Source organism: Lithobates pipiens, unplaced genomic scaffold, assembly GCF_037356315.1.
Source record: "Lithobates pipiens isolate NorthernLeopardFrog02 unplaced genomic scaffold, aLitPip1_a1.2 Scaffold_28, whole genome shotgun sequence".
In the NCBI taxonomy this organism is placed as follows: domain Eukaryota; kingdom Metazoa; phylum Chordata; class Amphibia; order Anura; family Ranidae; genus Lithobates; species Lithobates pipiens.
This window is the reverse complement of record NW_027507789.1, coordinates 180,803,868-180,828,733: the sequence shown is the minus strand read 5'-3', so window position 1 is coordinate 180,828,733 and position 24,866 is coordinate 180,803,868. Positions and strand designations below refer to the sequence as shown.

Below are 24,866 nucleotides of genomic sequence, written 5' to 3'. Positions count from 1 at the left end.
TCTCTCTGTCCGAGTGTCTGATTTTTTTTTTCCCCCCCGCAGGGTTACATATCTAAATATGACCAATGTAGAAAAATGTAAAATAATGCATGTGGGTGGCAAAAATATGAATGCAATCTATACACTGGGGGGAGAACCTCTGGGGGATTCTAGGATGAAAAAAGACCTGGGGGTCCTAGTAGATGATAGGCTCAGCAATGGCATGCAATATCAAGCTACTAACAAAGCAAACAGAATATTGGCATGCATTAAAAAGGGGATCAACTCCAGAGATAAAACGATAATTCTCCGGCTTTACAAGACTCTGGTCCGGCCTCACCTGGAATATGCTGTCCAGTTCTGGGCACCAGTTCTCAGGAAGGATGTACTGGAAATGGCGCGAGTACAGCGAGAAGGGCAACAAAGCTAATAAAGGGTCTGGAGGATATTAGTTATGAAGAAAGGTTGTGAGCACTGAACTTATTCTCTCTGGAGAAGAGACGCTTGAGAGGGGATATAATTTCAATATACAAATACCGTACAGGTGACCCCACAATAGGGATAAAAAAATTTTTTGCGGAAGGGAGTTTAATAAGACTCGTGGCCACTCATTAAAATTAGAAGAAAAGAGGTTTAACTTTAAACTACGTTGAGTGTTCTTTACTGTAAGAGCGGCAAGGTTGTGGAATTCCCTTCCACAGGCTGTGGTCTCAGCGGGGAGCATTGATACCGGTAGTTTCAAGAAACTATTAGATAAGCACCTGAATGGCCGAAACATACAGGGATATACAATGTAATACTGACATATAATCACGCACATAGGTTGGACTTGTGTCTTTTTTCAACCTCACCTACTATGTAACTATGATGAGGATTTCCAGGGCAGGTGGAAGTCCTGCACCTATTTTGGGTCCTATGGTGAGACATCCCTTTGCCTGTAATGATGGGACTCTTCTATTGGGACATATCAAACAAGCACGCATATGGCTCATTTGGAGGATGATTAATAGAACTATACCATTCCAGTCTCTGGGGAAACAAGTAAATCCCTATACACACACGCCGAATGTTGGGCGGCATTGGCCGGTTTAATAGAAACCAGCTGACATTTGGCCTGTGTGTACTGCTGTCGGTCCGTCAGAAGCCAGCCGACCGCCTCCTGATCAGCACTCTCAGCCAATGTCTGAGAGCGCTGATCAAAGTGTTCTGGTGGGGGGAGGTCCCCCTGTCAGATCACAATAGTTCAGCAGGGGAAATCGCTGTATTACACCTTTTGCAATAGGCATATTAGCACTTTTAAAAAGGGGTTATGAGGCTGCTTTTACTTCTGAAGTGCACCACAACCGCAAGATGTAATAAGAGTCTATGCCTCAGTGCAGCTAACCCACAGGAAAGCTGCAGGCGAACTTCACCTGCAACCTCATGCTCTGGGACGGCAGGTCAGCAAACCCAGATCGCGATCAACAGGTTGCCGACCTGCCATCACAGTGCATGGAGATGGCGCCAGCAGCGGCTACAGAGGGAGCAGGGGCCGCATAAGCCGATGCTTCCTCTATAGTGGCAGCTCCGGTCCCAAGCAGAGTGATACCAAGAGCACTTCACCTGGGACCTTTTTTCAGCAGCCTGGTTTTCCTCTGCCTGCAAAAGCTGGAAGAAAAGGTCACTGTATTAAATATCGGATACATCGCACTTTTGCAATGGGCATATTAGTACTTATTTATAAAAAAAAGGGCTTTTAGACTGCTTTCATGCTGATCCACAGGTGCAGTGCAGGGCACCTGTGGCTTTCCTGCAGGTTAGCTGCACTGAGTAAAGTTCCATTTACCATGCACAGCTGCACCAGATCTTGCACTCTACGGTTTTAGTAAACTTCACAGTATTGAAGCGCGTGCAGCCTTGCAAGAAAAACTACCAGCGGAACTCTAATGCTGCGTACACACGATCAGAATTTCTGATGGGAAATGTTCAATGTGAACTTGTTGTCGGAAAGTCCAACTGTGTGTATGCTCCATCGGACATTTGTTGTCGGAATTTCTGCAGACAAATGTTTGAGAGCAGGTTCTCAAATTTTCCGACAACAAAGGAAAGTCTGATCGTGTGTACACAAGTCCGATGCACAAAAGTCCATGCATGCTCGGAATCAAACAGAAGGGGCAGCACTGACTATTGAACTTCCTTTTTATAATCCCGTGGTACATGTTGTACATCACCGCGTTCTTGACGTTTGGAATTTCCGACAACATTTGTGTGACCATGTGTATGCAAGACAAGTTTGAGACAACATCCTTCGGCAAAAAATCCACAATTTTGTTGTCGGAAAATCCGATCCGGTGTACGGGGCATAACAGTTGAGAACAAACGTAACCGTGTTCATGCTGCACCCCTCTGAATAATTAAGTTCCCCCCCAAAAAAGGCTCCATTGTCTATGAGGAACAAAGGCACTTTATTATTGAAATATCTTCTGCCCAAAATACAGTCTGCTTTGTAAATGTGTATACATAAAACTATAAAGTAACATCAACTTTACTGAAAGGTTGTTTGGTTGCTCACAGGTAACATTATACTTCCACTAAATGGGCAAACATTGTTGGACACCTTCCAAAAGAATGTGAACACCCTTCTGCCCTGTACACACGGTCGGAATTTCCGACGGAAAATGTGCAATCGGATCGTGTTGTCGGAAAATCCGATCGTATGTGGGCTCCATCTGACTTTTTCCGTCGGAATTTCCGACACACAAAGTTTGAGAGCAGGATCTAAAATTTTCCGACAACAAAATCCAATCGTTTAAATTCCAATTGTGTGTAGGCAATTCCGACAGACAAAGTGCCATGCATGCTCAGAATAAATGAAGAGACCACAGCTATTGGATACTGGTCAGTTTATAGACCCGATGTACGTGTTGTACGTGACCTCATTAAGAACGATCGGATTTTCCGATAATTTTGTCCGACTGTGTGTATGAAAGACAAGTTTGGCACTAAATTCGATGGATTTTGTTGTCAGAATATCCGACCGTGTGTACAGGGCATTCCAATTCACATGCACAAAGACAACTTCAAGCCCTGACCTCAACCCTATAGAACACCTTTGGGGTGAATTCAAATATATATTACAAGCCAGGTCAGTATCACTCCTCTTAAATGCCTTTGGTTGAATGAGCATTAATTCCAACACACACTTCAGAATCTTACGGAAAGCCTTCCCAGATGATTGGAAGCTGTTAGAGCCACAAAAGCAGGCAACTCCATTACAATGCCCCAGTTTTGGAGCGGGATGTCCAACAAATTTAAAGAAGTGTGATGGTCAGATTCTACAAACCTTTGGTCATACAATGAACCTCTGCAACCCCAACATGAAAATCCAGTGCAGTGAAGTTCCTCTAACAGTCAGAATATGGGGTCAGCCGCATAAGGAATCCACCAGACTGAAGGACAGAACAGGAACAGAAAAAGAATGGAGCTCACCAAAGGACTTCAACAATGGTGGCTCTAAATAGCCTGATAATCTGTTTATTCACCCTTCAATTTTCATCCAGTAAAAGGACAGCAAAAAAAAAAAACTAATGTAATGCTAAAACAGATGAACATACAGTACCTTGCAAAAAGTATTCATACCCCTTGAAATTTTCCACATTTTGTCATGTTACAACCAAAAATGTAAATGTATTTTATTGGGATTTTATATGATAAACCAATACAAAGTGGCACATAATTGTGAAGTGGAAGGAAAATGATAAACCGTTTTAAAATGATATTTACAAATAAATATCTGAGAACTGTGGCGTGCATTTGTATTCAGCCCCCTTTACTTTGATACCCCTAACTAAAATTTAGTGGAATCAATTGCCTTCAGAAGTCACCTAATTAGTAAATAGAGTCCACCTGTGTGTAATTTAATCTCAGTATGAATACAACTGTTCTGTGAAGCCCTTGTAGGTTTTTTTAGAGAACCTTAGTGAACAAACAGCATTATGAAGGCCAAGGAACACACCAGACAGGTCAGGGATAAAGTTATAGAGAAGTTTAAAGCAGGGTTAGTTTATGAAAAAATATCCCAAGCTTAGAACATCTCAGGGAGCACTGTTCAATCCATCATCCGAAAATGGAGAGTATGGTACAACTGCAAACCTACCAAGACATGGCCGTCCACCTAAACTAACAGGCCGAGCAAGGGGAGCATTAATCAGAAAAGATGCCAAGAGGCCCATGGCAACTCTGGAGGAGCTGCAGAGATCCACAGCTCAGATGGGAGAATCTGTCCACAGGACAACTATTAGTGGTGAACTCCACAAATCTGCCCATTATGGAAGAGTGGCAAGAAGAAAGACATTGTTGAAAGAAAGCCATAAGAAGTTTCGTTCACAGTTTTTGAGAAGCCATGTGGGGGAAACAGCAATCATGTGAAAGAAGGTGCTCTGGTCAGATGAGATCAAAATGCAACTTTTTGGCCTAAAAGCAAAACGCTATGTGTGGCGGAAAACTAACACCGCACATCACACTGAAAAGGTCTGAAAGTCTGGCAGACGCCGGACCTTGCAGGAAAGAAGTCTCCCGCTGCATGCGTGGGAGTGACGATATCACGGCTCCGGCCACTCACAGCGATGGAGCTGCAAGACACACCGAGGGAACATGCCAGCTCCCTCGGCGTGGATCGTCTGAGATATCGGGGCCTCGTTCTAAGGTAAGTATTTTATAATGAGCTAGTATGCGGTGCACACTAGCTCATTATGCCTTTTCCCTTGCAGGTCAGAAAAAAAATAAAAAATTTCAGCGGGTTTACAACCGCTTTAACTTCCTGTTGTGAGCTGAAAACACTGGCTCTTCTGCACTGAAATTCCAGGCAGTGTTGTCAGCCGTGCCTGATTCCCTACTGGTTTACAAAACACCTCCCCTTATGAGAGAGGAGAGGTTCTGTAGGGCAGCAGGAGAAAAATGAGGAAGTGGGGTTGACAACACTGTTTAGGGTTTCAGTGCAGTAGAGGCAACATTAGCAATGCACTACAGGGAGTTAACCCAGCCATAGATGGATTGAATCTAGACCGGCCAACATTCCATTTATGAAAAGCTGGTTGTACCCCAGTCGATCCATTAACTGACTTGAGTACAACCTGCCTGTCTGATTTTTTACATGCGATTACTGACAGTAGCTATAGCTGCTAGCAGTAATTGTGTTCTGCCAGCTGGGAAGGCTCCTCGCCAGTAGAACACAATAGCGCTGTGGAAGGGATTTTCCCATCAACACTGGCTGTTAATGGGTAATCAAGTGATTTTCTTTAATTCCATCCATGGTGAGAGGAGAGAAAATTGAATAATCATTCTATGGCATGCCTTAGGAGCTCACTGGTTTTGTGATGGATCAGCAGGTACATATTATTCTATATTGCAGCATATTTAACAAATCATCAGAAAACGTGCATGTTTGGCATAAATGTACTGCATACGTGTTCTTTTATTTGTCTCACAAAGGATTTATTAGGTATAAATAACAAAGAGAGCAAGTTAAGATCTATATTTGTCTGAGTTAAAATCAATTCAGGTGTCTTCAAGGATAAAAAAAAAGTATTATTTTCTTTCCACTTCACAATTATGTGCCACTTTGTGTTGATCTATCACATAAAATCCCAATAAAATACATTTTTGGTTGTAACATGACAAAATGTGGACAATTTCAAGGGGTATGAATACTTTTTTAAAGCATTGTAACTCTAACCTTTCTAAGCATCAAGTTTTCTATTCACTAATAATAGGAACTAATCATCAGTCTCTCTTGTGTGTCCCTTCTAAGTTAATTCCACTAACTAAGTATGGAGATAGAATAATGACAACCAGAGGGCAGAGAGCATGGCGGAGGAGGTTCAGCGCGTAGTAAAGGAGAGGAGGGGAAGGAAGTGGAAGAGATTGTTGGAGTTTTAGGAAGAGGACAGACAGGAGCAGGGAAATGCCTCGATCACGACAGCTTGGAGATTTTCTATGCAACTTCTGGTAGAGAGGACAGCATAGGGCAAGGCCCAATCCCAGGGCATTCCCGGAACTCCTAGTGACAGAGGAAAATGGTCTTGTCTCTGGGTGGATCCATTCTGACTTAGAACACCATTTAGTGGCCAGGTGAATGGACCTAATACAAGTGAGACATAAAAAATTTGTGGATCTACAGACAAAATAAAAAATGACATATATGCTGCAGTCTTTCAACAGTCTGAACACAAGAATATTAGATTTTTTAGAGTTCCTCCTACAACATTGTTTTATTACCTTTTGATCCTGCCAGTATATCTTCACTTTTCCACTTCCTTTAAATGGGTGACAAAGCTGTTCACTCTGCAGCAAAATCACACAGCGGCATTGTCACCCTATAGACAGGGCAGTCTTAAGTAAGCCATAGATTATGCAATTTTCTTTTCTTCAACCACATGTTTAAGGAAAGAAAATTGCTAAATTTCCCCATTTACACAGTCAGTGTTGGGGGAATCCCTGCTGCAGAGCTACTATATTCTGATAGCAGGAGGTTTTCCCGTCGTCAGAATACAATGATCACTGTTGGCAGCTATACCCACTGACAGTGATCGCACAAGAAAAGTTCAACAGGCTGGTTGTACTGAATTCGATTGATGGACTTCAGTATAATCATCCTGCCATAGATAGATCAAAATTCCTCTGGATCCTTCTAAACTGGCCAGCAGGAAATATCTAAGCCCTTGTACACACGGTCGGAGATTCCGACAACCAAATCCTTCGGATTTTGTCCGTCGGATTTTGTCCGAAACTGTTGTATACACACGGTCGGACAAAGTTGTCGGAAAATCCGACGTGATGACGTTATTTCGTTACGACGGGACTACGTTCACGCTAGTAGCCAATAACTTTGGTTTAGGAATTTGATCTGAGCATGCGTGGCACTTTGTCCAATCAGAATTCTCTACACATGATCAGAGTATGTCCGATCGGAGCATTTTGTCTGAAAATGTTACCAACAAGTTGGAAAACTTGGTCCGTCGGAAACAGTCCGATGGAGACCACACACACAGTTGGAACATCTGACAAAACGGTCCAATCGAACACATTCCGTCGGAATCTCCGACCGTTTGTACAAGGGCTTAGATTCAAATTGTGGGTGGGCAGGAACAAAGGTACCAAGTTGATTGATTGATCAACTTGGGTGCAACCAGCCTGCCGGATTTAATTGCAATTATCACTAGCGTCTGCTATAGCCACTAACAATAATCACTGTCTTCTCCCAGCGGGTATGGCTTCCCGCCACCGCCCCCTCCCAGGATGGGAGCAGACAATTGCTTGGTAGGAGGGATTTCCCTGTCAGCACTGACTGTGTTGATAGGGGGAATCATGCAAATTTCTTTCCTGCAACCTGCTGATTTTTGTCTTCAGATTTACCAAAACCATATAATATGAGGTCAAACCTTTAGTCTCGACAAGGAAATTAACACTTCCAGGAGTGTCAGTCTCATGTGCCTCTTCTCCCATTACTGCTGCTGACTTCCATGTCATTACTTTGTCCAGTAAATACATCAGCCTTACTGTATTTGTGACTATGGTGCCATTTAGCATGAATGGGGAGAGGGGATAGAGGGAAGTGCATTACCATGAGAGGAATGCATTACCTTTTGGTGTTTTACTGAAAGTTATCTCAGCACAAAAGTGTGAAGCCAGCCCAGTGGTTTTGTCCAAGCACTACTATAATGCACCATTCTCTTGTAATCTAGTAACCTCTTTCACTGAGCAATTATCCATGCAAAAACAGAATTCCCAAGCACTCCCCAGGAGGATCTTTGCCTTCTCTCACATATATAAGGCCCAATGCATCAAAGTGCATGCAGTAAAGAGTTTCTTAAAGCGACCATCAGATTCAGGGCCCCATCAGACTTATGTGCTCCAGTAACCTTTGGTAAGATGTAACACACATGGTAACACATGGAACTTTGTGCGGTAAAATCAAACTGGTTACCACATCATCACTGTTTGCACCAACACTGCGTTGGCTCAATGTGGCCTCAAATCTAGACAATGTAGATCAGTCAAGTGTAACCCATTTAGTACTCACCAAGAAAGGTCCACCCCAAATGCACTTATTCCCCAGTATACAAGAAGAGCCCCGAGCAGCAGGAACAGAGAAGCCAGCATGTAAAACATAAAACTGCGGTCATGGGGAACGTTATGCTTCAAGATGTATCCCAACAGCACACCTAGGATCAGCAAAATGGATATGTTTAAGGCAAAAAACACAATGAAAACTTTTTGAACCATAATTCTGTCTAGGTTCAGACAGAATTATGGTTCTGTTGTAACACAGCTGTCCTGACCACAATTACTCAGTATTACATTCTTATTCCCCCCTAAACTGACAGTTTAGTTTTGGGTGCGTACCACAGGGCTGGTTTACTTATATATCTTGGAAGATTTAGGTGAAAGAATATTGCAGAATTTCCCACTTACCCCAGCTATCTCTGTAGGATTTCCCAGCCCTTGTCACAGCTACCACCGCAAAATTTCCCAGCTGCTTCAACAGCTACCTTTACAGGAGTTCCCATTCCTCCCACCTGCCAGAGTTATCTCTACAGGATTTTTATGCCACCCGCCATTCCTATCTCTACACAGCTGCAGATACTTTACCAGAAAGAATGCCAGCCAGGACCTGGTGAGGAAAATGTGCCAGGATGAGGAGCCTGGATACAGCAATTCCTGACATCAGCAAAATGTACAAAAGGAGAGGAACATATCGCTGAAGGCCCCTGTTATAAGATAATAGTATTATTGTTACAGGATTTATACAAACATATCTTTATTCCAAGTAAGACATGAACATTTGCAGAGCTACACTGACCAAAGAAACTTTAGTATCTGACAATTACATGTGTTACATTTCCGTGTCTGCATGCTGTGGGGCCAAGGTCCCACTTGCCAGCGACTACATCACAATCATGTCCCCTGCAGAGCTGTAGTGGCACAAAAGGCTGGCAGGTGGAACCGCAGCGCAGTGACCTAAGTACCTGGAAAATAATTTTACTGTACTTTTAAAGGCTGCCTGTTTTTCATTAATTTTTTTGTTTAGTGATGGAGTTGTTTAATCAAACTAAAGCAAATGGGCGGTCCAACCAGCCAGGTACAACCTTTTCATCTCCAATCTGGGAAAATGGAACATTGAATCTAACTGGTTATAATGGGCAGGGGTTATCGTAAACCAGCTGTATACATACAGGCTAACAAAGGGCGATGGCTGGAAAAGACCATATTGCTATTTGTGTGTGCTGCAGATAATAAATTCAGCCAACAGTCACTCTCCAATATATTGTTTTATCTCTCAAAAGAACACCTTATTTATGTTACTACATCCATGCAATACTTTGAAATATTTGTAACTGCAGAAAAATACAGTTTTATATACCTGAACTCCAGTAAGCACTTAAAGCGGTTGTATACTCTTTTTTTTTTTTTTACTTTTACCTACAGGTAAGCCTATAATAAGGCTTACCTGTAGGTAAAAAAAAATCTCCTAAGCCTGTATGGTTATATGATATTCCCCTCGCATGCACACAGGGGATTCTCAGCTGAAAGTCTGGCAGACGCCGGACCTTGCCGGAAAGAAGTCTCCCGCTGCATGCGCGGGAGTGACGATATCATGGCTCCGGCCACTCACATCGCTGGAGCCGCATGACACGCCGAGGGAACATGCCAGCTACCTCGGAATGGATCGTCAGAGATATCGGGGCCTCGTTCTAAGGTAAGTATTTTATAATGAGCTAGTATGCGGTGGTGCACACTAGCTCATTATGCCTTTTCCCTTGCGGGTCAGAAAAAAAATAAAAAATTTCAGCGGGTTTACTACCGCTTTAACTTCCTGTTGTGAGCTGACAACACTGGCTCTTCTGCACTGAAATTCCAGGCAGTGTTGTCAGCCGTGCCTGATTCCCTACTGGTTTACAAAACACCTCCCCTTATGAGAGGGGAGAGGTTCTGTAGGGCAGCAGGGGAAAAATGAGGAAGTGGGGTTGACAACACTGTTTAGGGTTTCAGTGAAGTAGAGGCAACATTAGCAATGCACTACAGGGAGTTAACCCAGCCATAGATGGATTGAATCTAGACCGGCCGACATTCGATCCATTTATGAAAAGCTGGTTGCACCCCAGTCGATCCATTAATTGACTTGAGTACAACCTGCCTGTCTGATTTTTTAAATGCGATTCCTGACAGCAGCTATAGCTGCTAGCAGTAATTGTGTTCTGCCAGCTGGGAAGGCTCCTCGCCAGTAGAACACGATAGCGCTGTGGAAGGGAGTTTCCCATCAACACTGGCTGTTAATGGGTAATCAAGTGATTTTCTTTACTTCCATCCATGGTGAGAGGAAAGAAAATTGAATAATCATTCTATGGCATGCCTTAGGAGCTCACTGGTTTTGTGATGGATCAACAGGTACATATTATTCTAGGGTTCCTTACAAAGTGATGTACTCTTTATTCGCTTCTTCCCCCCCAAAACAATCACAAAACCATCAAGCAATACCCCTTACCTCTGTGATTTGTTGGTGAAGAACTTTACCATGGGCCAGAGAGCGGCTCCTGTAACCATGCAGTGTCCCGAAGGGCTTCCTGAAATAATAAAATGCTTATTTAAAATGTGAACACTGGTAAAGATCTTATAGCAAAGAGGCGCTGTCATTTCAAGCTATTTCAAGCAGGCTTTGTCGTTTTTTTTAAACAGCCCCTTAGCAGCTGTATACAATAAATACATAAAAAAATAAAAAGAGTTCAGGCTGCAATACTCACCTGCTCTCCTGTGCGGTCTCCCTACAGTAATTCCGTTCAACCACCAGATGTCTTTAACATAATAGGGTCAATGATGGGCAGTGTCATTCTCCTTCTCTCTTACAGTAAGTAAGATTTCACTAATAAGTTATGTGGCCAATCGACAAATATTGCTTCTCTCTGGAGTGTCTGGTTTTCTTTTGAAATTAGTGCAGCTGTGTGTGGCTCCATCTGTACAGCCATGTCATTTATTCACTGGGAACCACAAGTCCCATCTACGAATGCAGGAAGTCAGGGACTCTGACATCAAGCAGGCACAAGTGAGGTGACCTCACTGCATTTGCAGTTCACAGTTTACTTTCTCCAGGCCGATAACAGAGGGTTTGTATCTCTGTATGTTCCTGTGGCTGAGATGTACACAATGCAGGAGCCTGTGCAGGGCACTTGTGACATACTGATCTGCAAGCTTTAAAAATGTAATAAATGCATTTTTTTTTCTATTTTATTAATGTGGGTGTATTTATTACAGCTTTTTTTTTTAAAAACTATGACTTTAAATAAGGCAGCAGCACACTGAATAAAAAAAATAAAAATAAATTGAAACCACACTTGTAGTTAGTAGTAAACAAATGAAAAGCAGTGGAGCAATGTTGTGACGTCATCACGCCAGACCGGAAGTGCAGCATTGTGTCCTTGAGATCAGGTTTTCTGTACAGTGCTGTTTCCTGAGTTCTTATGTGTTAAGTGTTTTAAACCTATTTGTAATAAATTGATCTGTGGAATTACACTATTGGCTTCCTGACTCTTCTTTTTTCTTATTACTTGACGTTCGTCCACTGGATTGGATGTCCATACATGGTACGAATCTCAGCTGATCCCTGCTGGACTGGCGGAGGTTCGCACCATCTATAGCCGGCTTTAGAGCTTTTATAACAACAAGTGCCTTTCAACCACTCTTACATACGGGGTCATTCCATTCTGGTAAGCCAGGAGTTTGGCCACTGTGGTAATGTCTAGGTGATTTGGAGAGCACAATTACGGATTTCACCTTTACAGTGTCGCACTTTTTATGTGGTGGATTAAAAAGCGGGTATGTCTGTACAACTGCAGGGGGTTTCCTTAAATAATAAGGAAGAGGTGTATTTGGTTACATCTGATGTAGCAAGTCTTTATACAATAATCCAGCATGAAGATGCGCTACTGCCCCTTAATTGGGCATTAAGTAAGAGGGATGATTTACTTCATGCACAAAAGGTGTTTCTGAGGAACGCATTAGAATTTTGTTTGTGTCATAATTATTTTTGGTTTGGGGGTAACTTCTATACCCAGAGGAGGGGAGTGGCTATGGGCGCGAAATTTGCGCCGAGCCCTGCAAACCTTTTCATGGGGGAAATGGGAGGACAAGGTAGTGTTTCATAACAGGAGGGTAGAATTGCTGTTTTATAAACACTACATTGATGACCTGATCCTTATATGGGCAGGTACTGGGACATCATTAATTTCCTATTTGGAACAGCTTAATAGCAATGTAAATAACATCAAGCTTTCCAGTGTATGGAGTAAGGAACGGGTCAACTTTTTGGATGTCACCATTGTCCGGGTGGGTGTTCAGTTGCAGACGAGAGTCTATTTTAAAACTACGGATAGGAACAGCTACCTCCCTATACACAGTGGTCATCATCCTCTTTGGTTGAGGAATATTCCTAAAGGGCAGATGATGAGAGTAAGGAGGAATTGCTCCACCTTAGAGGATTTTGATGAACAGGCAACTGTACTGAAAAATAGATTTATAGATAAGGGTTATGAGAGCTCCCATCTCGATTCTGTGATGAAGGAAGTTAGATCAACCCCTCGGGAGGTTTGTTTGAGAAATACACCAGCCAGTATGAATAATACTGACCACGAGTGGGGTTTTATAACTTCGTTCCATTCACAGCATAGAGAAGTGGAGAATATCTTTAAGACTCATTGGCATGTGTTATGTTTGGACAAGACTTTGACTAATGTGATACCTCCAAAGCCCAAGTTTATTTACCGGAGAGTCCCAGACTATGGAGATTTTATAGTTAAAAAGGTTCTAGATCCCCCTGAACGGTTACCGTCCTTTTGGGATAAGGATGGGTTTTATGCGTGTAGAAAGTGCAAACCATGCAGGAAAAACTGAGTTACGTACCGGTAACATCCTTTTCCGGGAGTCTTTCAGGACAGCCACCCTAGAGAGACACTGGCTCCTCCCCTCTTAGGAAACACCGCCTTCATTTTCATGATTTAAGCCTCCTCCTCCCTTCGTTCCTCAGTTCTTCCAGAGTACCTCCGGCCAACTGGGGAGACACAAGAACACGTCAAACAAACAAACTTTTAGTCTTACCTGACGGTCTCATGTGATGAGTTCCCGATGTTCTCCAAAAACCTGGGTGGGAACCGGTGCTGTCCTGAAAGACTCCCGGAAAAGGATGTTACCGGTACGTAACTCAGTTTTTCCCAAGTTCGTCTTTCAGGACAGCCACCTTAGAGAGGATAAGCGAGCACATTACCTTAGGGTGGGACCACTGCCTGCAGTACTTTACGACCAAAGGCTTGGTCTTTGGCTGACAGAAGATCCAGTCTATAGTGTTTCACAAACGTAGAAAAACTGGACCACGTTGCAGCTCTACAGATCTGTTCAGGCGATGCACCAGCCCACTCTGCCTGAGAAGTTGCCACTGCCCTGGTTGAGTGCGCTCTAATCCCAACTGGGGGATCTAACCCCCCTGCCACGTAAGCCTGCCCAATGGCTAACCTTAACCATCTGGCTATCGTACGTCTAGAGGCTTTGGAACCCTTCCTAGCCCCTGAAAATAACACAAAAAGTGAATCAGACTTCCTGAACTGACTTGTGCAATCTAAATAATGAAGAACACATCTTTTAACATCTAATCTGTGAAACATGTGTTCCTGTTCTCTTACTGGATTTGAACAGAACGTAGGTAGCACAATCTCCTGTATTCTATGGAAACTAGAGGCTACCTTAGGTAAAAAGGCCGGATCCATCTTAAAAACCAAACGGTCCGGAAAAACCTGAAAAAAAGGTGCCCTAATAGAAAGGGCTTCGAGTTCACTTACTCTCCTTGCTGTAGTGATCGCCACCAAAAACACAGTTTTGAGAGTGATCAATTTTAATGAGCAAGATTCCAATGGCTCAAAAGGTTCCCCTGTGAGAAACTGTAAAACTAAGGAAAGATCCCAAACTGGGAAGGAGGAGTTTGAAACCGGTCTCTGCCTACTTAGGGCCTTGAAGAACCTCATTATCCAAGGGTCTGATGCTAGATGTTTTTTTAGAAACACGCTTAAAGCGGATACCTGACCTTTCAGTGTTCCAAGAGCTAAACCTTTATCTGCTCCAGCCTGTAGGAACTCTAGAACAGCTACAGGGCTGTGCACGTTGAAGGAACTCTCTGAGCACCAGCTGTTGAATCGCCTCCATACCTTTAAGTAAATGGTCTGGGTTTCCTTTTTCCTGCAGTTTAGAAGAGTGGCTACTAAACGATCTGAGAAGCCCTTGCCTTTCAGCAATTCCTCCTCAGAAGCCAAGCTGCAAGGTTCCACCGCTCCACCTGAGGACAGCAGATTGGATCCTGAGACAGGAGATCTTCCTGGACTGGGAGAATCCAGGGGGGTTCTACAGACAGGCCCTTCAGGATGGAGAACCACGGCCTCCTGGGCCAGTGAGGTGCGATTAGAATAAGGGTAGTATCCTCCACCTGAAACTTCCTTAATACTGCCGGAATCAGCACGGGAGGGGGGAAAGCATAGCACCTGGAGAAACCCCAACTCTGTGCTAGTGCGTCCACCCCCAACGCCCCGTCTCCCCTGTTTATGGAAAAGAAAATGGCTACTTTCACGTTTTCCCTTGAGGCAAAGAGGTCTATCGAAGGAATCCCCCACCTCTGGGTGATCATTTCGAATACTTCCTGCTTGAGAACCCAGTTGCCTTCTCTCAGTGTTCTCCTGCTGAGGAAATCTGCCACCTGGTTTTGCTCTCCTTTCAAGTGGATTGCTGAAAGGGACAGGACATTTGCTTCGGCCCACCTGAGGATGGCCTTTGCTAGGGCCCATAAGGATTTGCTCCTGGTGCCCCCCTGTCTGTTGATGTAAGCTACCACCGAGGAATTGTCCGACCTTACTTTTACATGAAGCCCCCGGAGTTCTCTCTGAAAGGTCCTGAGAGCCAGATCCACTGCCCTCAGCTCCCTCCAATTCGAGGATCTCTTCGAGTCCCTCCTCTCCCAAGTACCCTGTATCAAACGGGAGTCTAGGTGTGCACCCCAACCTGAGCTGCTTGCATCGGTTGTGACCACCCTGGATGTTGGTAGAACCCACTCTAGGCCTTGGGACAAATTTGCTCCCTTTCTCCACCACCAGAGGGACCTCTTTACCTGATTTGGGACCGAAACCAAAGAATCCAGAGACCCCTGGCTGTGGTCCCAAACCTTCAGAATAAATAATTGCAGAGGACGGTAATGTAATCCTGCCCACTGGGAGCGCGGACATCAGCAAACCCAGTGCCGACATGACCTTCCTTATTGAGATCTGGTGGCTGCCCTGGAGAAACAACAGTGCCTTGTCTACCTTTTGAATTTTCTCTAAAGGGAGGAAGACCTTTTGTTCTGTTGAGTCCAACACATACCCCAGGAAGGTGACCTTCTGGGAAGGATTTAAGTTGGATTTCTCCAGGTTCAGAAGCCAACCCAGGCTTACTAACAAGTCTCTTGTGATCTGTAAATCTCGAGTCAACTGTGCTGGAGAAGGGGCAAACAGGAGAAGATCGCCGAGATACGCGATCACCGAGATTCCCCTGAGGCGCAGAAATGCCAGAACTTCTGCCATCACTTTGGTGAAGATCCGGGGGGAAGAGGATAGCCCGAAGGGAAGTGCTTTGAACTGCAGGTGTAGCACCCCTACTGAGGTTCTTACTGCCAGTCTGAGAAAACGTTGGTGGGTCTCTGCGATGGGAATATGCAGGTATGCATCTTTTAAATCTATCGATGCCATGAAACAGTTTGGTGGAAGAAGTGCTTTCACCGAGTAAACTGAATCCATCCGAAACCTTCTGTAGGTGACTGAGACATTCAGAGGCTTCAGGTTCAGGATGAACCTGAACCTTCCCGAAGGCTTGCGAACCACGAAAACGTGAGAATAGAAGCCCCTGCCTGTCTCTCCTACTGGGACCCGTACTACCACTTCCTGTTCCTCTAACTCCTGAAGAGAGGAAAGAAGGGCAGATGATTTTTCTGCGCATTTCGGCAGCTCGGTGACAAGGAGCCTCAGAGGAGGGAGTTCTGAAAACTCCAAACGGTAACCTCTTCTGATGATCCCCAAGACAAACCGATTGGAGGTGATCATCTCCCACTGTGGGAGAAAGGCCCCCAACCTTCCTCCCACTGTGACCCCGTCACTGGGACTTTTTGGGCTGTTCAGGAGGGCGAAAAATTGCTCCCCCGGGCCCCTTGCCCTTGAGCCCCCAACTTTTCTTCTGCCGAACAGTTCTAGGGGCTTCAAATCTTTTCTGGGGACGAGTCTTTCTTTTTGACTGTTCCCCAAATTTCCTTTTAACGGGAAAGGCCTTTTTCTTATCCGCTGTGCGATCTAGCACTGCTTCAAGACCTGGCCCAAACAGCAAGTCTCCTGTAAAAGGGATCCCACAGAGCTTTGTTTTGGACGCATTGTCTCCCTGCCAGGTCTTCAGCCATAAGGCTCTCCTGGCTGAGTTGGTCAGAGCCAAGGACCTTGCAGACATTCTCACGGATTCAGCCGAAGCGTCCGCAATGTATGCTATCCCCTTAAGCAGCATGGGAAAGGAGGATAGAATAATCTCCTTTACTGTCCCTGCTTCAATGTGCGCATTAATCTGGGTAAGCCAATACTCCATATTGCGGGCCACCACGGTGGCTGCCATGGCTGGCTTAAGATTTCCCTGTGATGAATCCCAGGCCTTCTTTAGAAGGGAATCCATCCTTCGATCCATAGGGTTAGAAAGTACCCCCATGTCCTCGAAGGCCAGATCAGTGTGTCTGGACACCTGGGAAAAAGCAGCATCTAATCTGGGAGATTTATTCCAGACGAGAGTCTCTTCTTCCAAAAAAGGAAACCTTTGTTTTAATGCCCCAGAAAAGAAAGGTTTCCTTTCGGGATCCTGCCATTCCTTCTTGATGGTATCGATCAAGACGTCATGCACCGGGAACACCCGCTTTTTCTGTTCCCCCATGCCCTTGTACATCTGATCATGGAGTGACAATGCCTTCGTTTCCTCTTGAATGCCTAAAGTGGTATGAATAGCTCCTAAGAGCTCATCCACTTCCTCCAGGGAAAGCTTATACCGTGAGGCTCTATTGGATTCCCCATCCAACCCCTCATCGTCAGATTCCCCTTGGGAGTCTGAGACGACACTGTCAACTTCTTCCTCAGCTTCCTCTCTGGAGCCCCCTGGATTCTCTCCACCTGCGGGAGGAACATCCACTGGGTTAGATGGTACACTCTGCTGCGCTGGTGTAGGAGTGCTCTGGGGCTGGGGCCACTGGAAACTGGAGAAAAAAGTTTTGAAGGACTGAAAAGTACTAGAGAGTTCCTTCACAGAAGCTGCCAGATCTGCACCCTGTTCTGCTGCCTGCTCCCTAAGCAAACCCTCAATACACTCTTTACAAAGTGCTTTAGACCAGGAATCCCCCATAGAGGCTCTACATGAAGGACACTTCTTCTTAGAACCATGGGGGGACTTGCTCGTGGCTTTCTAAAAAACAGAAATAAAAGAAAGAGCAGCATCCGGTCCGGCCTCCAGCTCCAAGCCGACTGTATACACAGGGGGACCTTGGACGTCTTTGTTGCAGCGCCCCACTGGGCGAAACGAAGGGATGGACCTCCCCAAAAACTTCCTGCTTTCCCCAAGCGAAGTTTGGAGTGCGTGTAAAAAAGGTCAGTACAAGAGTTCAGCTCCCCAGCCGACCGGACTGCCTGTCCCGTTGAAGCACCCTCCTGGGTGAACGAACGGACGACCCTCTAAAACTTCCTGTTTTCCCCAAGCGAAGTTTAGGGTGTATGGTCAGTACGAAAATTCAGCTCCCCGCTGACCGGACTGCCAAAAGTAGACCGATAGACGATCGGACTGCCGAGTGGGGCCGGAGCTCCGCTCGGATAGCTTCAGTCTCACCAACTGAATTAGCTAAGGTTCCTTAGCGGTGTCTCCCCACCGGAGGAAACACCATAACTGAGGAACGAAGGGAGGAGGAGGCTTAAATCATGAAAATGAAGGCGGTGTTTCCTAAGAGGGGAGGAGCCAGTGTCTCTCTAAGGTGGCTGTCCTGAAAGACGAACTTGGGAAAATAGATAGGCCTTTGAGGGGAATTGATACATTTGTCTCTCCTGCTAATAATAGAGTGTTCACAATCAAGCAATTTATCACATGTAATACTTCACATGTGGTATATGCATTAACCTGCCCATGTGGTCTAATGTATATAGGGAGAACCAAACGGTTGTTAAAAATTAGAATTGCTGAACATCTACATAACATCCATATTGGATACAAGGATCACAATGTGTCACTTCACTTTAAACTGCACCATGATCAGGACCCGTCAGGTTTAACGTTTTGGGGGATCGACCATGTTGGGCCCAATTGGAGGGGTTCTAATATGGTCAGGGAACTTTCTAAGAGAGAAACTCAATGGATTTATTTGACAGACAGTCTTGCACCTCGGGGTTAAATAAAGATTTAGATCTGAACTGTTTTATCAGCGACGGATAGATTTGATTGATTATCCCTTTCATTTTCATTTTCATTTATTTTATTGTGTATATATGCATGTTCATATATATTCATTTTTTTTTTTTTTTACATATGACTCTCCATTTATGAACACTTTGTTTTTTTTTCTCTTTTTTTCTGTTATTTTCTTTTTATATGGATCATTATGAATCAATATTGATAACGTTATGGTATTTGTAGTTCAGCGGCGGATGCAATGAGCTGGAGGAGGGTAGGTGGAAGTTGGGTTGGTATTTGATATTTGCTTTTTGGTCGTTTTAGTATTGTTTTAACACGCCGACTACTTTTATGTGCATTCCTCCGATTCATTGTGTCCAGTCCGTAGTGAGCTAGAACAGTTTTAGTAATTTTTGTTTGTCCAAGCATGATTTGTATGTACATGTATGGATATAGTAGGAACTTAGATTCTTTTTGCCACACTATTAGTATTATTAGGGATTTTAGGAAGTGTAATGATTTTATACTATTGTCTCCCATGTGTTTTATAAAAATGATATATGTATTGTAAAGTACTGTATGCTATTTGCTCTGTTCCTGTACAGGGAAGTTAATACACTCAGTACAAACGATCCACAGTCTGATGGCTGCTGCTGTCTCCGCTCGATCTGGTATTTTACTGGTTAGAAGGAACGGGAGCTGTAATTTGCTAATTACAAGCCAGAGGGCTGGATCTATTGGCTATTTAATTCGGAACGCTGCGCCGCTAAGCCTCGCCCCTTTGACAAAGTCTGAGTGACGAAACCGGTCAAGGAGTGGCTTTGCGGCGACCATAAGTGTCATTTTACACGCTGAGTACCCGACTAATACAGCAGAGGAATAAGAGGAGCCCACGTACGAACGGAGAGCCGACTCAGGTACATGCCTGTTAATCGGATTGATTTGATAGATCATACAATCGGAATGGGGCTAGTGTAGACTGCATGTGGCATCAGACTGTGCGGTTTGCTGTGGGATCAGCTGTGTTTTGCAGACATTACACGTTTTAAAGAACTATTGGCAGTGTTAAGTGTTTATTACACTGGCTAAGACAAGAACTATTTTAATTTTAATTTTAAATAAAACAAAACAAACTGATCTACTCGATGTGGAGTCTGTTTCTTTTTATGTACTGCTGCTATCGCTTGATGATGGAATTGTGAACCAGAAGTGGAGGTGCTAATCTGAGAGTTGGAGTAAGGCCCATTAAACTCATCACTCTGGTGAGTTTAACCCCCTAGGGGGACGTGTGGAAGCACCGTGTGGAGGATTTTGGTGTGGAGTGCACTTACTATCTATTAACATCCACGAAACTCACCTTCTTTTGCCTTCTTACGGACTTATTCGATCTATCAGCACGTGTTATAAGCATATTAATGTTGTAGCAGCACTATTTGGAGTATATGGGAATATATATAGTTGTACTATGTATATATATGTCAATGTGTTATGTTGACTGAAGCACTGCTTAGATAATTGAAATTTGATTATCTTTTTATAAGTTAAAAAAGTTTTTATAATCATTTATAATCATTTACATGTCTGTACAATGTACTTACCAGGACCAGTTTCACAGGTGGAAGGGAACTGCCTGAGCTTTTGACCATCAAGTAGGCCAGATTCATGAACCCACCAAAATGGACGCTCTCCAAAGAGAAACCTACAATATCACAGTGATAAACAAAAGTAAATTTGTCAGCAAATACGTCTATCCAAATATCCCCAGGAACAGGTTCTAATGCTGACACACCCCCCATGCAATATGATAGGTTACCCTCTCCCCAAAACACTGAGCACACCGTGTCATGGGTCTGTACCTCTGAGAGACAGGAAAAGCTGACACGTTTCATATTATAAGATGGGACAGCGAAGTTACAGATTTTTTTTTAAAAGGGTTATTTGTTAAGGACACAATCATTTTAAAGTTCAAGAGTACTTTTAAAGTGGGAGAAAACGCCCATGCATAATTTGTACCTATAGATGTAAGGGTAAGGAGAGTTAGGGGTTAAAGGCATTTTATTATACTAGAAACTGCTTGCAAAGATATATACATAAAAAAAGGGAAGCTTCACCTGCAAAGCTTTTGCAAGATACTTTTGAAGTGCAGAATCGCTCTGAAAACAGGATGCATTTGTGGTCAGAGCTAACTTTTAGAATTTTATAGGAAATAGAACATTGTAAGGCGAAATGAAATATTGTGGTTTTATGTTCAAATTATTATAGACAGTTTTAAGGTCATAAAATATATTTTTATACATATATGTCTGGGGACCTTTTATCAAAAATTCCCCTAAAAAATTCCGCTTAACCACTTGCCGACCGCCTCACGCCGATGTACGTCGGCAGAATGGCACGGGCAGGCATAAGCACGTACATGTACGTGATTTGCCTCCCGCGGGTCGGGGGCCCGATCGGGCCCCCGCCCGGTGCCTGCGGCGGTCGGTTTTCGTTCGGGAGCGATCCCGGACGAGGGGACGGCCATTCATTCATGGCCACCCCCTCGCGATCGCTCCCGACGAATGGAAATCCTCGGTGACATCACTTCCTCTCCTGTAATGTAAACACAGGAGAGGAAGTGATGTATTCTCTCCTCCGTGTCGGTATTTTTCGTTCCGACACGGAGGAGAGCGGATCAGTGAGTTGCACCAACACATCCCACACACAGTAGAACATGCCAGGCACACTCACACCCCCCCTTTACCCCCCGATCACCCCCCAATTACCCCTGCCCCCCCAGTCACAGTGACACCAATGTCATTTTTTTTTTTTTTTTTTTTTTTTTTGCATTGGTGTCATTTGTGACTGTAATAACTGTTAGGGCAGTTAGGGTTAGCCCCCTTTAGTTCTAATGTACCCCCCTAACCCCCCCAATAAAGGTTTAACCCCGTGATCACCCCCCGTCGCCAGTGTCACTAAGGCTGGGTTCACATTGCAGCGGTTTATGAGAACGAATGTGATTCGCACCGCACTGCAGTGCAAATCACATCCGATCTCTGTGCGATTCGAGTTCAGCCATTCGCCGCACCCGCCGCACCCGCCACACCCGCCGCACCCGCCGCAAATTCGCACGGGACCCTTTTTTTGGCCCGCAGCAGAATCGGATCGCATGGGTGTTCACACCATGCGATCCGAGTTTGCAGATCGCACTGCGATATGCGAACTGATCTGGGGGTGTCAGTAACATTTCACTGACACTCCCAGCAGTTCGCATAGGGCAGTGTGAACTGCCGCCTGGAGGCATGCGATGCGGGAACCCGCCGCGGATTCGCGGCGTTCCCGCATCGCTCCAGTGTGAACCCAGCCTAATAAGCGATCATTTTTCTGATCGCCGTATTAGTGTCACAGGTGACGCTAGTTAGGCAGGTAGGTATTTAGGTTCGCCGCAGCTTTTTATAGCGCTAGGGACCCCCATATACTACCGCATAAAGCCCCCTGATTGCCCCCTAGTTAACCCTTTCACCAGTGATCACCATATAACTGTTACAGGTGACGCTGGTTGGTTAGTTATTTTTTTATAGTTTCAGGGCACCCGCCATTTATTACCTAATAAAGGTTTAACCCCCTGATCACCCGGCAGGTGTCATTTGTGACTAATAACTGTTAGGGCAGTTAGGGTTAGCCCCCTTTAGTTCTAAGGTACCCCCCTAACCCCCCCAATAAAGGTTTAACCCCGTGATCACCCCCCGTCGCCAGTGTCACTAAGGCTGGGTTCACATTGCAGCGGTTTATGAGAACGGATGTGATTCGCACCGCACTGCAGTGCAAATCACATCCGATCTCTGTGCGATTCGAGTTCAGCTATACAGATAGTATGGCTGAATTCGTGTCGCACCCGCCGCACCCGCCGCAAACTCGCACGGGACCCTTTTTTTGGTCCGCAGCAGAATCGGATCGCATGGGTGTTCACACCATGCGATCCAAGTTTGCAGATCGCACTGCGATATGCGAACTGATCTGGGGGTGTCATTAACATTTCACTGACACTCCCAGCAGTTCGCATAGGGCAGTGTGAACTGCCGCCGGGAGGCATGCGATGCGGGAACCCGCCGCGCATTCGTGGCGTTCCCGCATCGCTCCAGTGTGAACCCAGCCTAATAAGCGATCGTTTTTCTGATCGCTGTATTAGTGTCACAGGTGACGCTAGTTAGGCAGGTAGGTATTTAGGTTCGCCGCAGCTTTTTATAGCGCCAGGGACCCCCATATACTACCGCATAAAGCCCCCTGATTGCCCCCTAGTTAACCCTTTCACCAGTGATCACCATATAACTGTTACAGGTGACGCTGGTTGGTTAGTTATTTTTTTATAGTTTCAGGGCACCCGCCATTTATTACCTAGTCTCACTAGTGTACCCCTAAATTTAGGGGTGTCTACTTTCTAAAATGGGGTCATTTGGGGGGGGGGGTTTGTGCCATCTTGGCATTTTATGGCCTTCAAAACTGTAACGCCCTTAGAAAGCCTGAAGGCGGTGCTTGGTTTTTGGGGCCCCGTACGCGGCTAGGCTCCCAAAAAGTCCCACATATGTGGTATCCCCGTACTCAGGAGAAGCAGCAGAATTTATTTTGGGGTGTCATTTCACATATGCCCATGGCATGCGTGAGCAATATATCATTTAGTGACAACTTTGTGAAAAAAAAAAAAAGTTTGTAATTTTCCCGCAACTTGTGGCAAAATATAAAATATTCCATGGACTCAACATGCCTCTCAGCAAATAGCTTGGGGTGTCTACTTTCTAAAATGGGGTCATTTGTGGGGGTTTTGTGCCATCTTGGCATTTTATGGCCTTCAAAACTGTAATAGGTAGTGAGAAGTGAACTCAAAAAATTACGCCCTTAGAAAGCCTGAAGGCGGTGCTTGGTTTTCGGGGCCCCGTACGCGGCTAGGCTCCCAAAAAGTCCCACATATGTGGTATCCCCGTACTCAGGAGAAGCAGCAGAATTTATTTTGGGGTGTCATTTCACATATGCCCATGGCATGCATGAGCAATATATCATTTAGTGACAACTTTGTGAAAAAAAAAAAAAAAAAAAAAAAGTTTGTAATTTTCCCGCAACTTGTGGCAAAATATAAAATATTCCATGGACTCAACATGCCTCTCAGCAAATAGCTTGGGGTGTCTACTTTCTAAAATGGGGTCATTTGTGGGGGTTTTGTGCCATCTTGGCATTTTATGGCCTTCAAAACTGTAATAGGTAGTGAGGCGTGAAATCAAAAATTTACGCCCTTAGAAAGCCTGAAGGCGGTGCTTGGATTTCGGGGCCCTGTACGCGGCTAGGCTCCCAAAAAGTCCCACATATGTGGTATCCCCGTACTCAGGAGAAGCAGCAGAATTTATTTTGGGGTGTCATTTCACATACGCCCATAGCATGTGTGAGCAATATATCATTTAGTGACAACTTTGTGTAAAAAAAAAAAAAAAATTTTTTTTTTGTCATTATTCAATCGCTTGAGGCAAAAAAATAAAATATTCAATGGGCTCAACATGCCTCTTATCAATTTCCTTAGGGGGTCTACTTTCCAAAATGGGGTCATTTGGGGGGGTTTTGTACTGCCCTGTCATTTTAGCACCTCAAGAAATGAGATAGGCAGTCGTAAACTAAAAGCTGCGTAAATTCCAGAAAACGTACCTTAGTTTGTAGATGTGACAACTTTTGCGCAAACCAATAAATATACAATTATTGACTTTTTTTTTACCAAAGACATGTGGCTGAATATATTTTGGCCTAAATGTATGACTAAAATTGAGTTTATTGGATTTTTCTAATAACAAAAAGTAGAAAATATCATTTTTTTTCAAAATTTGCGGTCTTTTTACGTTTATATCGCAAAAAATAAAAATCGCAGAGGCAATCAAATACCATCAAAAGAAAGCTCTATTTGTGGGAAGAAAAGGACGCAAATTTTGTTTGGGTACAACATTGCATGACCGCGCAATTACCAGTTAAAGCAGCGCAGTGCCAAAGTGTAAAAAGACCTCTGGTCATTTACCAGCAAAATGGTCCGGTCTGAAAGTGGTTAATGTATGACGCACGTAAATGTGGATGTTTATGATTGGTCTAAAGGCCATTATGTCTTGTATAATCCTGATTGGCTGACAATGCAATGTTTGAAGCACATAAAAGTGGTAACAGGAAATAAAGACCTTATATTCAGAATCAAACCTGTTTCGTTTGGTTGCTTGAATTACCAAATTTGCCAATCGATTGAAGAGAGCTTTCCTGTGAAAGTCCAGCTCGAGCTAATCAAGGAGGGGCGCACCTAACAATAGGTACTGTAAATATCTTCTAAATGTGGTTGGATATTTACTGTACATGCAGCTGGTGACGTTACTGGCGCATGAGCTCTTAAGGTATGG

The 24,866-nt window shown here is 44.3% G+C and overlaps 1 protein-coding gene across 1 annotated transcript in view; it reads right to left on the bottom strand.

Moving 5' to 3' along the window:
- Positions 1-2,399: 2,399 nt before the first annotated feature.
- G6PC3 (glucose-6-phosphatase catalytic subunit 3) overlaps positions 2,400-24,866 on the bottom strand; it is an 80,175-nt gene continuing 57,708 nt past the window's right edge. Inside the window, exons 3-7 of the mRNA XM_077460039.1 lie at positions 20,073-20,173; positions 10,502-10,580; positions 8,608-8,726; positions 8,039-8,180; positions 2,400-6,097 (exon numbers count right to left, since the gene is read on the bottom strand). Coding sequence (XP_077316165.1) covers positions 5,740-6,097; positions 8,039-8,180; positions 8,608-8,726; positions 10,502-10,580; positions 20,073-20,173 — 799 coding nt within the window. The 3' untranslated portion in view covers positions 2,400-5,739. The remainder of the gene's footprint in view (positions 6,098-8,038; positions 8,181-8,607; positions 8,727-10,501; positions 10,581-20,072; positions 20,174-24,866) is intronic.